Source organism: Chrysochloris asiatica, unplaced genomic scaffold (genome assembly GCF_000296735.1).
Source record: "Chrysochloris asiatica unplaced genomic scaffold, ChrAsi1.0 scaffold00061, whole genome shotgun sequence".
Lineage (NCBI taxonomy): Eukaryota > Metazoa > Chordata > Mammalia > Afrosoricida > Chrysochloridae > Chrysochloris > Chrysochloris asiatica.
In genome coordinates, this window is record NW_006408579.1 from 12,203,606 (window position 1) to 12,218,616 (window position 15,011).

General features: G+C 39.3%; 1 protein-coding gene across 1 annotated transcript in view; it reads left to right on the plus strand.

The window, feature by feature from the left end:
* The window catches only part of KIAA1407 (KIAA1407 ortholog), a 159,345-nt gene extending 145,143 nt beyond the window's left edge, over positions 1-14,202 (plus strand). The window contains exons 15-17 of the mRNA XM_006864204.1: positions 7,741-7,893; positions 8,387-8,532; positions 14,058-14,202. Of these exons, the coding sequence (XP_006864266.1) occupies positions 7,741-7,893; positions 8,387-8,532; positions 14,058-14,202 (444 nt within the window). The remainder of the gene's footprint in view (positions 1-7,740; positions 7,894-8,386; positions 8,533-14,057) is intronic.
* Positions 14,203-15,011: the final 809 nt, after the last annotated feature.

Below are 15,011 nucleotides of genomic sequence, written 5' to 3' on the forward strand. Positions count from 1 at the left end.
CAAGTCTGCCTCCTGGCCGCCAGCTCTCAGTCCCTCTTACCATGAATCTAGAATCCTCAGCTGCTTCCTGTCTCCATGACCCCATCTCTGCCTCTGTCTCTGGTGTTGCTGCTTCTTTGGATAAGGTCCCGCATTCTGCTTATGCTCTTCTCCCTTGATGGTCGTAGGGTCCTCTGTTTCTGGATTGTAAGATTAACTAACCCCCCTCCCCCCATTTTTGTTTCAAAACTTCTACCTTTACAATTGTGACAGTTGCAATTAGTCATAACAGTTACTTACTATTGAATCATAAGAATCTTATCCCCATCTCTTTTTATTTACCAGACCCATCTAGACAAGATGAAAACTATTCACTGGGGACTCTTTCTTCCCCCACACACTCTTAAACTAAACTCTTTCTTGAAAACTTGTAAGCAAGTCACTTTGTGCCTTTATTGCCCCTTCATTTTAGGTAACCAATGTCTAAGTTGCCTGTTCCTATCTACTGTGTATACAGAGGGTATAGCATTTGATACTTGATGTGAAGACGCCTTCCCTCTCTGTTGGTATTTAGAGTTACTACCTCCATGAGTATAGGTCAGATTCATCAAATTGAGCAATTTACCTTCATTTCCTTTATCAAAAAAAAATTTTTTTTTTCTTCCTCCATTTGAGTTCTGATTATCAAGCCATTGGAGGCTAGGTCAAATGGGTACTGTCTGCAAGTTTGGGTGTTCTTGTACATCTCTCCTCACTTCATATCACCTGGATGCTTCACTTTCAGCTCTAGCCCTCTGTGGCTCTGTCTTTGTCCATGGGCTCAAGTGTCACCACACTTTGGACCAACCAGCCCTTCCTCTTCTCTCTCTCATCTCCAGGTCAACGGGAATCTATGGAACATGGTTGAACTCAGCTCATTTCTTAATTTCTGCCTTTCCCCCTCTTCCACTCACCAGTAGACAATGCTTGCATGCCTGTTCATGTGTTCCCTTTGAGTTTCAGTCTTAGAGGGGAGTTTGCCTTAATGACTTTCTGGTGAACAACTTGCTTGTTCTTGTAGTAGCCAATCATACTGCCATTATTTTTGTTTTGGGTTTTTCCTGATGATCTTTTTTTGAAGATGTATCTTCTCTCGCTCTAGCTGTTCCAGGCTGGTCTGCTTGTCCTTTCTGTTGGGAATGTCCCACCTCAGAAGTTTCTGGTTGGGTCTCAGGATTCCACCTAAGGTCCTATACACTGCAAAGGCTCAGCAAGAGGCCTATTTCACTGGGCAAGTTGTTAGAACCCCTTTTAGGTATTTCTATCAGTTATAGGCTGAAGATGGGCTTACACGCTTTCTGAAATCATGTTTCCCAACATTCCTTTGTATCCCACTCAAGTGTCTATTTTATAATAGACAAGGGAAGCCAATATTCATAAGACAATCATGCATCTTAGTATTATTTCCTCTCTTCAGGCTATGCCTCAATCCCTGTATCACAGAGCCCTGTTGTTCCAAGGTTGAGCATGCATCAGTATTCACCTTCATGAGGGATTTTTGTCTTATGATTTTCTGTTTCAGTGGTGTCTTAGTTTGACTTTAGTATCAGGGTTATGCTGGCTTCATAGAATAAATTCAGGAGTATTCCGTCCTTTTCTGTGTTCTGAAATAGTTTGAGTAGAATTGGTGTCAGCTTTTCTCTGGATGTTTGATAGGGAAGCCATCCAGACCAGGCTTTTTGAGGGAAGGAAGTTTCTTCTTTTTTTATGGGTCTGCTCAAATTTTCTACCTCAGTCTGTTTTTAAGTAGATAGTATATTTTTAGAAATTTGTCCATTTCTTTGAAGTTTTCAAATTTCTTAGAATGTAGCTTTTAATATATAGTCTGTTATGATCCTTTTTGTCTCAGTTGTTTCTGCTATAATGTTGCCCATCTCACTTCTTTGTTTATTGCATCTTCTAATTTTGGTCAGTTTGGCCAGTGGTTGAGCAATTTTATTGGTCCTTTCAAAGGACCAACTTTATGTCTTCATGAATTTTTCTATTATTTTATTTCATATATGTCTGCTTTAGTCTTTATTATTTCTTTTCTTCTGATAAAAGTAACCTGCTTTTGCTGTTCTTTTCTTTTCTTTTTTTATTTGTCCAAGTTGTGAAGTTACAGTATTGGTTTGGGGCCTTTATTCTTTTCTGGTGTATGTTTAAAATTATGTTGTAAATTAGCCTATGAGCACTGCTTTTCTGGCCCCCAAAATTTTGATATGCTGTGTTTGTATTCTTGTTTGACTCTAGAATTTTTTTTAACTTAATTTCTTCTATTACCCACTGGCTTTTAAGTAAAATGTTACTCAGTTTCCATTTAGTAGATTTTTTTTCTTATGCATCCTGTTATTTTTAATTTTATAATATTGTGATCAGAGAAGATACTTTGTATTATATCAGTGATTTTTATTGTATTGAGACTTGCTCTGTGGTCTTAAATTTCGTGAATTCTAGAGAATGATCCTTGTACACTGGGAAAGAATGTATATTGTGTTCCTGTTGGGTGGAATAGTCTTTGTATGTCTATGAGGTCAAGTTCATTGATTTTGTTATTTGTATCTTCTTCCTGTCTTTGAGGAGTTTCTTTCTAGTTGTTGCCCTGTCCTATATCAAGAGTTGTGTGCTACCATCTCCTGCTATTATTATAGAATTATTTCTCTCTTTAATTCTGTTAATGTTTGGATTATGTATTTTGGAGCACAATCATTTGGTGCATAAAAATTTATTATGTTAAATCTTGGGAAATTTTTCAATTTAATCACAATATGATGATCTTTGTGTTTTGTGTTGTGGATTTTGCATTAACATCTATTTTATCAGAGATTATATTGCCACTCCTGCTCTGTTTTTGGTTACTGTTTACAAACCACAGAGGATACAGTCTTACCCATTCTTTGATTTTCAGTGTGTGTGTTTAAGATATGCCTCTTATAGATAACATATTGGTGGGTCATGCTTTTTTCACCCATTCTGCCATTCATTCTTGACTATAACTATGCCACGTATTCCCATTTGTCTTAGTTCTCTAGTGCTTGCTATCACAGAAATACCTACAAGTAGATGACTCTAAGGAGCTCTGGTAGCGTAGTGATGACGAATCGGGCTGCAAACCTCAAGGTCAACAGTTCGAAACTACCAGCTGTTCCTCAGGAGAAAGATGAGGCTTTCTGTTTCCATAAAGATTTACAACCTCGGAAACCCTGTACAGGGTCGCTATGAGTCAGAACCGACTCCACGGCACATAACAACAACAAGGTGACTTTAACAAATGTATTCTTTCACAATTAGGAGTCAAGAAGTTTGACCTCAGTTCAGTAGCTCTGGGAGGCTTTCTCTCTCTGTTGGTTTTGGGGGAAGTCCTTGTCATCAGTCTTCCCCTGGATCCAAGAGTTTCTCAGCGTAGGGACTTGGGTCCAAAGGACATGCTCTATTCATTCCAGTCTTCCTTCTTAGTGTTAGTAGGGACTTCTGATCGCTGCTTGCTTATTTAATCACTTTTATATCTCAAAAGGGATAGAATGAAGACAGCTTAATCCTGTAAATTTTGTCTTGTATTATAAACATCATAGATACCATAACTGCTTCTAATCCAGCCTAATTAACCTCATGTTGTTGTTGTTAAGTGCCTTTGAGTCAGTTCCAACTCATAGCAGCCCTGTATAGGGTTTCCAAGAAGCAACTGATGGGTTTCAACTGCCAGCCATGTGGTTAGCAGTCCAGTGCTTATATTGATTATAGCACCACACCAGGATTTCCATTAACATCAATTTACAAACAACACATAAAATAATTATATCAGATCACAAACTGGTGGATAATTACATAATCCTAAGAATCATGGCCTACCTAAACTGCCACGTATTTTGGGGGGACACAATTCAATCTATAAGACATCTTTTACTTTTAAAGTTGTTATTTATAGATTGACTCTTCGTTGCCCTATTTTAACTCTTGCAGTTTTCATTTTATTTTTGAGAATTATTTATCTGAGTTGGGATCTGGTTGCTGCAAAATCCGTCTTAATCTCAGATTATGGTTGAATGTTGTTGGTTTTCTGTCCGTAGGACTCTCTTTAATATTTCTTGTAAAATTGGTGTAGTTCTTATAAGTTCCCTAGTTTCCTATTTGAGAGACAGTTTTACTGGATATGTATTTCTTAGTTGACAATTTGTTTTCCTTTCAGCATTTTATATATGTTCATCCCATTGCCTTCTTGCCTACATGGCTTTTGTTGAAACATTAGAGTTTATTCTTATGGGTTCCCCTTTGCAGCCAGCATTTTATTTTTGCTAAGCTACTCTTTTATATGGGGTTTGTTGAGCTTCTTGAATGGGTATCAGTTTTCCTTCATGACATTAGGGAATTTTTCTGCTAGCAAATTTGAAAATTTCTCTGTACTTTTTTTTTTTTTTTCTGTTTCTTCCTGTTCTGGAATCCTGGAATGCATAGATTATTCTTTTTTATAGTGTGCCACATAGGTCTTAGACTTCATTTTCTTTGCTCTTTTGTCTAATTGTTCTTCAAACAAATTAGTGTCAAGGGATTTTTCCTATTTTGCTGATTCTGTTTTTCATTGCTTCAATTCTACTCCTGTATCATTCCATTGGGAGGCCTGGTGTGGCGCTGCAGGATAATGTGCTGGACCTCATGAGGTTAGCAGTTCAAACCCACCAGCTGCTCCTTGAGAATCCCTATACAGGGTTATGAGTCAGAATGACTTGCTAGTACTTAAGAACAATCCTTCCGTTGAGTTACCTATTTCTGAAATTTTACTATTAATCTTCTGGGTTTGTAGTTGCTATTTTCATATGATTTCTAATTGTCTATTTGTTTTGTTATTTTGTTCTTGTGTTGTTTTCCTCAAATCTTCCAGAGTTCTGTGTTTTCCTTGATTTTATCTGTGTTTTTATTGACCTCTTTATCTTTTGGAGAGTCATAAATATAGTAATAGATAGATAGACAGACAGATACCTTTTAAATTCCTTACCAGGTAGTTGTAGTATGATTTCTTCCTCTTTAAGGTTTTCTGGCCCTTTATTTTGGTCATTTGCTTGAACCATCTGTTCTACTACTTTTTATGATTTGATATTGTCTATTGTGTACAAGGGGTCCTGGAATGACACTGTGCTGGACTGCAAAGTTGGTTTGAACCACAAAGTCAGCAGTTCAACCTCACCAGTCACTCCTTGGAACCAGGGTTCCTATGGGTCAGAACTGACTTGACAGCACATTGCAACAACAATAATTGTGTCCAAGGCATTAAGTATCACTTTATTGATTGATTACATGTTTATTTGCTTTGTTTTGATATATCCAGCCAGGTGGGATGGGTATGCTCTGCTGGTCACTCACACGTGTCTCCCATAGGTGAGGCAGTGTCTGGCAGTTTAAGCACGGTGTTTGGCTGCTTGTGTGGAGTAGTGAGGCAGGCGGAGTGGATAATGGCTGCAGTCTGTTTTCATCTAGTAGCACAGGAGTGTACAATATTGCATATTGAGCAGGTGGGGCAACAGGTGTGAAGGATATGGTGGGCAAGTGGGGGCACAGGAGTAGGCTCTCTTCTGCTTTTGAGGTTGGCAGGCAGGGTCGGATAGCGAGCGGGTTAGGGGTATTCAGGAGTATACTCTGCATATAGCTGGCTTCGGGGGATATTTGACAGATTCATGGTCTTGGCCACCTGCGAGCTCGGGGGTGAGGTGGGTGGAGGGCAGGCAAACATGGGAGCAGGACCATGGTGGCAAGTGTGCAAGAGCACAGTCATTGCCACTCCACTCATGAGGTGGGGATGGGATGACTTGTTAGCTGAGTCTGGGGCTGGATGGCATTGTTTGATGGTTGAGTCCTGCTCCCAACTAAGTTTGAGGAGTGAAGGTACTGCTCAGAGTCCATTTGTGTTTGAGACTTCCCACTGATCTGCTCTTTCCTGCACATCATCCACCTTGATGGTCTGGGATTACCATTCATGAGTATAGCTGACTCCAAGTCCTGGCTCCCTCCCTACTATGTGGATACCAGGATGCCTGGAACTCCCATTCACCTTGCTTTCCTCCACATGTGTCAACACAGCTTCTGTTTCTTGTTGGCAGTGCCGTGAAGTTGCCTTCATGTGTGTCTCGCTCCGGGCCGCCACTGACTTTGTCTCAAAATGACCACACTGACGCAGGATGACTGGCAGTGCACCTCACTCATTAGTCACTGTGTTCTTTCAATTTCGTACTCCAGTTGGTATTCAATTCGATTTGATGTCCTTCTACTTGCTGTTCAAGGATCCAGGATTGTCGTCTGCATCTGTTTCTCAGATCTTTGGTGTAGCAGAGCAGCATGGTGTATCCAATTAAGACACCTTACCAGAAAGTTGTTTTGTATTTAATGGCTTTTAAAAATTTTTATTGTTAACACACAAAAAAAGGAAAACTAACAAAATAAGACTCATTCTTATATTCTCTTAGTCTTTTTCTTCCTTGTTTTTACTTTAGTAAAATTGAAAAAGGACTAAAATCTAGAAAACAAAATAGAATCCATAGGTGGAAAATAAAATGTTACATTTTTAACAACTTATTTATAAGAATTTTTAAATTTAAATATATATATATGCTTTAAATATAGAAATCTCAAATAAAATAAAAGCAGAAAACAGAGATAAGAAATAAGTATTTCTAGTATTTTTTGTTCATTAAATCATCTGGAGAACTTATAAAAATGTGCATTCATTCCTGGTACCATCTCCAGGTATTCTCAGTTGGTATAAGTTGGAGAATCAGGAAATCTGCATTTTTAAAAGCAACGCAGAGGATTCTGGTGCAAATGATCTGAACACCATGTTTGAAAATCACTTTGATTCGTAACAAGAGTATTAATTTCCTGCTGCTCCTGCAACAAATTAGCCCAAACATAATAGCTTAAAACAACACAAATTTATAATTCTTGAAGTCAGAAGTTCAAAATTTTTCTCGCTGGGCTAATGTCATGTTGTCACCTTCGCTGGAAGCACTTTCAGGTGTCACAGAGCCCTTCTATGATGGTCAGTTTGGCCCGGACACTCACTGAATCCATCATGTTCACATTGTCAAATGGCTAGACAAGGTTAGAAAAGTGTCTGGTGATGATGAGAGAGGGGGTTTCCCATCTTACCTCTTGAGAGAATATAATTTTTTTTTTTAATCTATAAACTATGAATTTTTTTAATAGACTGATACTCTGAGCTTCTTAAGTTGGTAAGACATTAAATTATTCATCATGTTATTTTTCTATCAGATGATTTTGTGGTTTATTGATAATGTCTAAATTTCAGTGCCATTGACAGCTCATTCTACAGCACTCATTGAAGGTATTGGCATTTCCCCAACTAGACTGTGGTTAAGTACACTGGAGAAAAAGGTTTGTTATGGAGTTGTTGTTCAAGCTACAGGAGAACAAACCAAGCATGTTGCCAGCCACCCACTCCAAAACTCAGTGCAAGTAAAATAATGGCTTTGGAGGTTGTTTATTCTATTTCCTTAATAACCAGGCCGTCACTATTGTTTTCAGGGAATCAGCATAGAAAGGCAGTGTGTGATGTGAATCTAAACTCCCCTTATAAATAGGGCCAAACACCAAAGCTTTTAGGACATAGGCTGAATACCCTTTGCTAATTCTAGTAACATTTGGTTTACAGGGACTTTTGCCAAAGTGAAGTGTGTTTCCTTTAATGATTTAAAATATAAGGAGTAATATCCTTTTCTCATTTCAAAAATTGTCTAGGTGGCTGAAGAACATCACTCTTTGACAATACAAAGGAAATGCCTACTGACCTGGTTCCAGTGTAGTCAGGAAAACCTGGCTAGAAAGGCAGCCCAGGCTGATCACTTTTATTCCCAAATGTTGCTTCGGAGAGGAATGTGGAGCTGGCTATGGGTAAGGCCACAGGGAAGGGCACTATGATACAACTAACTGCTCAGTCCTATAGAAGAAAACGAGATGGAATCCAGGGTGTCTATGGTCATCATGATTTTTCAAGAACGATAAAGTCAATATAATTTGTTGTCTTGAAATCAATTTGAAAATGTCAAATTAATTGTTAACATAAAATCTTAAAATGTTTGTGTTCAGTTGTATAACCACATCATTATATCAGCTTCATTTTTTGTTTACTCGTTTCCTGTTCCATAGTGCTCCAATATTAGTAACCTAGTCCCATAGTTCAGTAACAGTTTCTACCCCTCTGCTTGTTATTTTTTTAATTTCATTACACAGCATATGATCTCAACTACGTGTTTATCCCTTTTTTCTTCATGCCTTTAGTTCCCTTGTTTTGTTTCTGTGTCAGTTTCCTCTTCTGCACTGCTTATTTGCTCTAATTTTTTGACTGCTAGTAGTACTCACTTCTATTCTTGTTCTCATTCCCCAGTACCTGGCTGATGTAAAGGAAGAAGTAAGAAAACTTTATGCGCATTTTCTCCAGAAGAAAATTTTCAAAGCCTGGCTTACCATGGTCAGGGAGGCCAAGATGGATTCTCAGAGCAAGTACAGGATTGCAGAGGAGCACAGTGAAAGGTAAGCCGTGTAGAACTCTCAGTGACTTCACGATTGTTCTGCAGTGCTGTGTCTGGAACAGGTCTGAACAGACCATGTGGAGGCTGTGAGAGCAGGGCCCTCGGAGACACTAGGCAGGAGCAGGAATCCCAGCTCATCCTCTTACTGGGTGAGGGCAAGAGAGTAAGCCCCCTGGAGCTCCAGGCTTCCATCTGTATAGTGAGGAGACTGAACATACCTGTCATCTCTCCCTCACAGAGACCAAGAATAAAAGCAGATGCACTGGATTCTTTATTAGTCACACAGTTGTTTTGGGGGTGTGTGTTTAAGTTCAGTTCCTTATTAGGAAAGATAACAAATATAGGTAAGTGCTTAAATCATACAAATGTAGCTTACTGACTTTCTGTGAACACTCTTATCACCACCACTGAGGTCAAGAAATAGAATATCGTTAGCCGCAGGAACTCTCACAGGCTCCATCCCAATCATAAGCCCCTCCTTCCTCCTAAAGGGAACGCCTCCCTCCAGACTTTTATAATAATGGACACATCATTGCTTCTCTTTTTAATTTTACCTCCTAACTTTGTAGCCATCAACACCATAATTTTGCTTGGTTTTGAACTTTATATGACTGGAACCATGCTGTATGTCAAATTTAGATTTTAACACAGTGATATATTTAATACAGCACCTTTGAAGAATTAAAATATTCTATATATACATTTTTGTATTTTAATTGTATTTTCGATAAAAATTTTATTATGTACTTACCGCCCCCTTTTTTTTTTTTTTAAACTTTTTACTGTGAATAGAGTGAAGGTTTATAGAGCAGATCATCAGTTTTATATCCAATAAATCACACACTGTTTCATCTCAATGATTGCAATCTCCTCCCTGTAACAACAGTTATCCTACTTCCTCCCTGCGGTTTCCATTTCCATTCCACCCTCTTTCCCAGCCCTTCAGAACTTTGTCCCCAGGTAAATCCTGCCCATTTGATCTTGAATAGTTGACCAATCCATGGTGACCATGCCTTACTAGTGTTGTTGTCTGCCCTATATACTTATCTACCACCACGAAGTCAAATTGAGCCACAAGGATAAGTTCAGCTCCAGACCTAAAGGGTGACCAAGAACCATAGTCTTGTGTTCCTCCAGCCACTTTACAACTAGTAAGTCTGGCCTGTTTTTGTAATTTTCAGTTTTGTTCCATATTTTCTCCCACTTTTTCTGGGAGATCCCTTTCAGAACTGTTGATAGTGGTAATTAGGCACCATCTAGTTCTGGTCTCAGTCGTGGAGCCTGATAGTCACGTGGTCCATTAGTCTGTTGGGCTGATTGATTCCAAGCATCTTCCGTTCTCATCACTTTTCTTTCCTCCTCACATGGAGAGACCAATAGTTGCTGTTCATGAGCTATGTACTTCCCTCTGAGATTTAAAAAAAAATATTGAGCTGTCATTTTTTGAAGATTTGATGTTATTCAGTGATGCTCCCATGTTGATAGGTGTGAAGAATATTGTGTAGGTATAGATGAGTCCCTTTCTTTTTGTCCTCAGATTCATTTTTGTTAGCTTTGTTTTCTTATGAATGTGCACGTGTGTCTGTTCACAGTATTTTTCTCATCTTGTTGCCAGTAAAGTGCCCACCTCCAGGAAAATCTGCTCATCTTTAATTTACGGTACTGAAAATCTTCATGAGAAAGCATTGCTCTGACTTCAATTGCTTCCCATTTTGCTCCTTGCTTACCATGTCTCAGCACCTCAGACAGGCAGATCTTTGCTATTCAGAGCTCTCCCATGGCCTGGATCTTCAGAGATTCCTCCTTCTCCTCATTCAGATCTCTGTTCAAATATAACTCCCCTGACCAATGTACCTCCATGCCTGTCTATCCCATTAACCTGCCCTGGACTGCAAACCACGAGGTCGGAAGTTCTAAGCTGCTCCTTAGAAACCCTGTACAGGGCCACTATGAGTCGGAACCGACTCTATGGCATTAACAACAATTTCCCTCTTAGCACATAGGACTCTGTGAATTTAGGTTATTATTTATGTGTCTGCTGTCCATCTGCCTGCTGTCTGTCCTTCCAGATAACGTCTTACCACTGTGCTCTGTCCACGGCAGTGCCTAGTACATGTGTGCACAGTCAGTGTTTGCTGAATAAATGAATTTTATTGCAGGATCGACACGAGTATTTAAAGTCACAGGTCTTTTTAATTGAACTTTTAACATTAAATAATGGACAGTGTTATTAATCAGTATGGTGTGAATCAAAGGACATCATACAGAAAAGCTGTGAGGAAAAGGGGGGAGAGACGTCTATTAACTTGAGGCCTGATCTCTAAATTGCACTAACAATGAGAAAATGATTCCTAATAAGAACATGATATTTTAACTTTACTTATCTGTATCGCTGTGGGTTAGGCACTGGGCTGCAAGATCAGTGGTTCAAAACCATCAGCTGCTCTGCAAAGAAAGAGGTTTACTCTCCTAAAGATGTACAGTCTCCGTAACTCTAAAGAGCTGTTCTACTCTGTCCTATCGGGTCGCTCTGAATCAGAATTGGCTCGGCAGCAAGCATGGGAAATCACTTTTAGACAATGTTATACACCTGTAATTTATACAGGGTGGGGCTAGCAGAGAGCCCCACGCCTTAGTCTCTTATTATCAGCAGTCCTCTTTTAGTTTTAGTCAGAGCTCTGCTACACATTTGTCCCATTCTTTTCAACTGTATTCCACAGACTTGGTTAGCAAAAAGATATATGAGAGAAAGATGGGTCGTTTTTCTAATAGTACCTTGGTACTATAGTTCTTATCCATTTTGTAGTTGTACATCTCTCTGAGTTAATACTAAAAACTACAGAGCTACATCCCACAAAATGCAGTTTGTGGACCTCGGGTTAAGAACTCCTACCTTTGTGACTTAAATCATGCTTCTTGATGCAATAGATCCACATATAATCAAGAAATATTTGCCAAACATAAAAAAAACTTAAGATGGCCCCTGGCTCTCATAATTCAGTAGAAAATATAACAGATTAGGTAGGTAGGTTTATACACATACATGCACACATACATCTACAGATACATGCATTAATATGAAGGTAGAGAAGGGAAGAGAGCGAGAACTGGCTGTAAACAGGTGTCATATCAGTGACATTGAACACATGCTTTCACAGCTCAGAGGAAGGAAACATAAATATAGGCAAGGCTGATCTAGATGACATCCCCAAGGAGGCATGTCAGGGGAGAACATTGGGAGTTACAATGTGGAGGACAGAAAACAGATGTAGATAAGAGAGATGTGAACAGCAGGCGAGGGAGCTAGAGTGAAGGAAGGCTGGAGAGTTGGCCATATAGCCAAGTACAGGAAGCTGTAAGTGGTGGACTTGATGGATAAGAGAAGAAGACAAATGAGGCAGCTACACTTTTTATACCTCCCTCCATTTTCTAATACCTTCACAGTAATACCTCCACCAACAAACCTCAAGATGATCAAAAATGCCCAACAATCAACAGACATAAAATTCATGAAGATTGAGATACATTGAAGACTTCAGTAAATGGTCAAGATGCCATCTAATCAAGATGCCTGTACTTGTGAAAGTATAAACTTAGCTAGTCCACACTTTTCAACAACAGAACTTTGCTTGTCATTCCTCACACACATTATGGTAGTCTTGCCCCTCTGCTTAAAGATGTGCCCTCTTAGTCTTCTCCTCTGCATAAAGATGTGCCTTCTTCTAGGGAAGTTATTTCCTTTGCCCAGAAAAGATTCAATTCACTGTCTTCTCCAAACTTGCATTCCTTACTACCAAACATGGCCATACCCTGTTCCTGTCTCCATCACTGTGCCAGCTCCACTGTGCTGAAATCTCTACCTTCTTCCAGGCAGACCATCTTCTTATTGTCTGTCACAGGCACTAGTAAATCCTGTAAGGAATGCTTTCCTAACACCCACTGCATGCCTCCCCACGACAATAAAATTTCAGTTTCAACATGATATCCTGCATGACCACTGTTGTTAAGTGACCTCCAGTCTGTTCCAACTTGTAGTGACCCCTATGTCCAACACATCAAAACATTGCCCAACATCTACAGCATCCTCACAATTGTTAGTTTTGTGCCCACTGTTACAACCACTGTGTTAACTCATCTTGTTGGGAGTCTTCCTCTTTTTTCCGACACTCTAATTTACTAAACATAATTTTTCTTCTCCAGGGATTGGTCCCTTCTGGTAACATGTCCAAAGTATGAGACACAGTCGTACCATCCCTGCATTTATGGAGCATTCTGGCTGAACTCCTTCCAAGACTGATTTGTTCATTCGTTCTTCTAGCAATCCATGGTATTTTCAGTATTTTTCTCCAACACCATAATTCAAATCAATTATAAATCATAAATCGATTCTTCAGTCTTCCTTATTGTCTATTCAGCTTTCACATGAATATGTTGTTGTTGCTAAGTGCCATTGAGTCAATTCCAAGTCATAGCAACCCTACATAGGGTTTCCGAGGAGCGGACTGTGGATTTGAACCACCAATTTGGCCATACCCTGTGACTGTCTCCTGCACTATGCCATCTCCACTGTGCTGAAATGATGTTGACCACTTTACCTTCTTCCAGGCAGACTTTCTTTTTACTATTATGTCTCAGTGCTCAGCTGTCAAAGGCACTAGTAAATCCTGTGCTTATCCTACAGCGCCACACCAAGACTCCCACACACCTATGAGGCAACTAAAAATACCATGGCTTGGGTCAAGCACACCTTAGTCCTCACACTGACATCTTTGCTTTTTAACACTGTATTACTTTTTGCAGCAGCAGCAGTAAATTTGCCCAATGCAATGTTATTTGATTTCTTGACTGCCATTTCCTTGAGTATTGATTGTAGATCAAAGCAAAATTTAAGTCTTGACAATGTCAATCTTTTCTGTTTATCATGATGTTATCTGTTGGTCTAGTTATTGGAATTTTTCTCTTGAGATGTAATCCATACTGAAGGCTGTAGTCTTTGATCTTTAATAAGTGCTTCAAGAACTTGATGTTAGGATGATTTTTCTCCACAGAAACTTGACTGTCATTCTTTTGTCATTGGAGGTTAACAACAGGCTTTTTAGATAATAAGAAGCACTGAGGTCTTGATGCCTATTAATGGCACGTACTACAGGGGATTTCCCAGCATTCTTTACCTTGAGGGCTTTGACTGCTGAGCCCTTGCTGGTATTATCATTGTTGGCATGGGCACAGTGTACAGGCTGTAATAAGAACAGAGGAGCGTGTCTCATAGCCTGGGATATTAGAGGTCACTGGGTGCTCTACTTAGATGTCATCTTCTCAGACCACCTGCTGAAAGCAAAAATAACCTGCCAATCACTCTCACCCATTTTGTTGCTTTATTTTCTTTATAGGACTTCTGACTCTCAGTTGAGATTTCTACACATTTACTACAACATTTTATTCACATGAAGTTTAGAATGTACTTCAGATAGAAAGTCAACGTTTTCCTTAGTATTTGACTTTTTTTTTTTCTCCTCCTTTTTAAAGGAAGATTTTCAGGACCACATTTCAGACATGGAAGCAGTCTGCAAGATTTATGAAAGAGGAAAGACTAAAAGAAGAAAGGAGAGAACACCTCCGTAGGAAGGTGGCTGAAATTCTCCCAGACTTTCAGATGCTGGCACCTCCGTGACTGTTAGTTAGCTGTACCCACAGTGTGACACTCTGATACTCAGCCCTATGTAAGAGAAGTCTTTGATGTGCCAATGAACTTGAACCAGCACAATGCTTGGGAGGAGAGTTACAGTTGGTCCATAACATTTATTTGCTATGGCCACTAACCCACCTACATACTTATATACACTGGGTTTGTTTTCAGGTATTTCTTAGATCAAAGGAGTTACTTAAGAAATTTGTTTTTCATTCTTTGATTTCTCATGGATTGCTAATCAGTTCACTAAGGGATTTATCACAACAGGATATTCCAAAGAATAGTCAAGAGTGCAACTGTTCAAATGCATCCTATTTATTTTTAATGTAATAAACTTTAAAAATAACAAGTGTGTGCTTGCCTGAAGCTGTGCAGGAAAACATGTGCCCTTATAGCTTAAGGTAAGTTTGTGATCAATGTGTCTTTAATAGAAGTGAAAAGTAGTGAATACTCAAAAGAGAAGGTTTATTAGGAAGTCGGTGTTCTAGGACTTCAGCACCACAGACTGACAACCTACCAGATCCCATCCTCTTGGGCCACCTGTAATGGGAAACTATGTTTTACAAGGTACCCTGAATAGTTACTGCAAAGAGTAGCAACTGATCCCAATTTCAGAGAAACTGGGATACCAAAGACCACTTCTCTGGAGTGTACCTTGATAAGCAAGAGGTACCATTAATAAAGTGAATGATTATCAAAAGCAACCCAGCAGTTCATTAATGTCTGTTCGGGATCCTGACTGCAATTTCTACATAATATATTCATAATTTATCTTCTAGTCCTCACCTTAG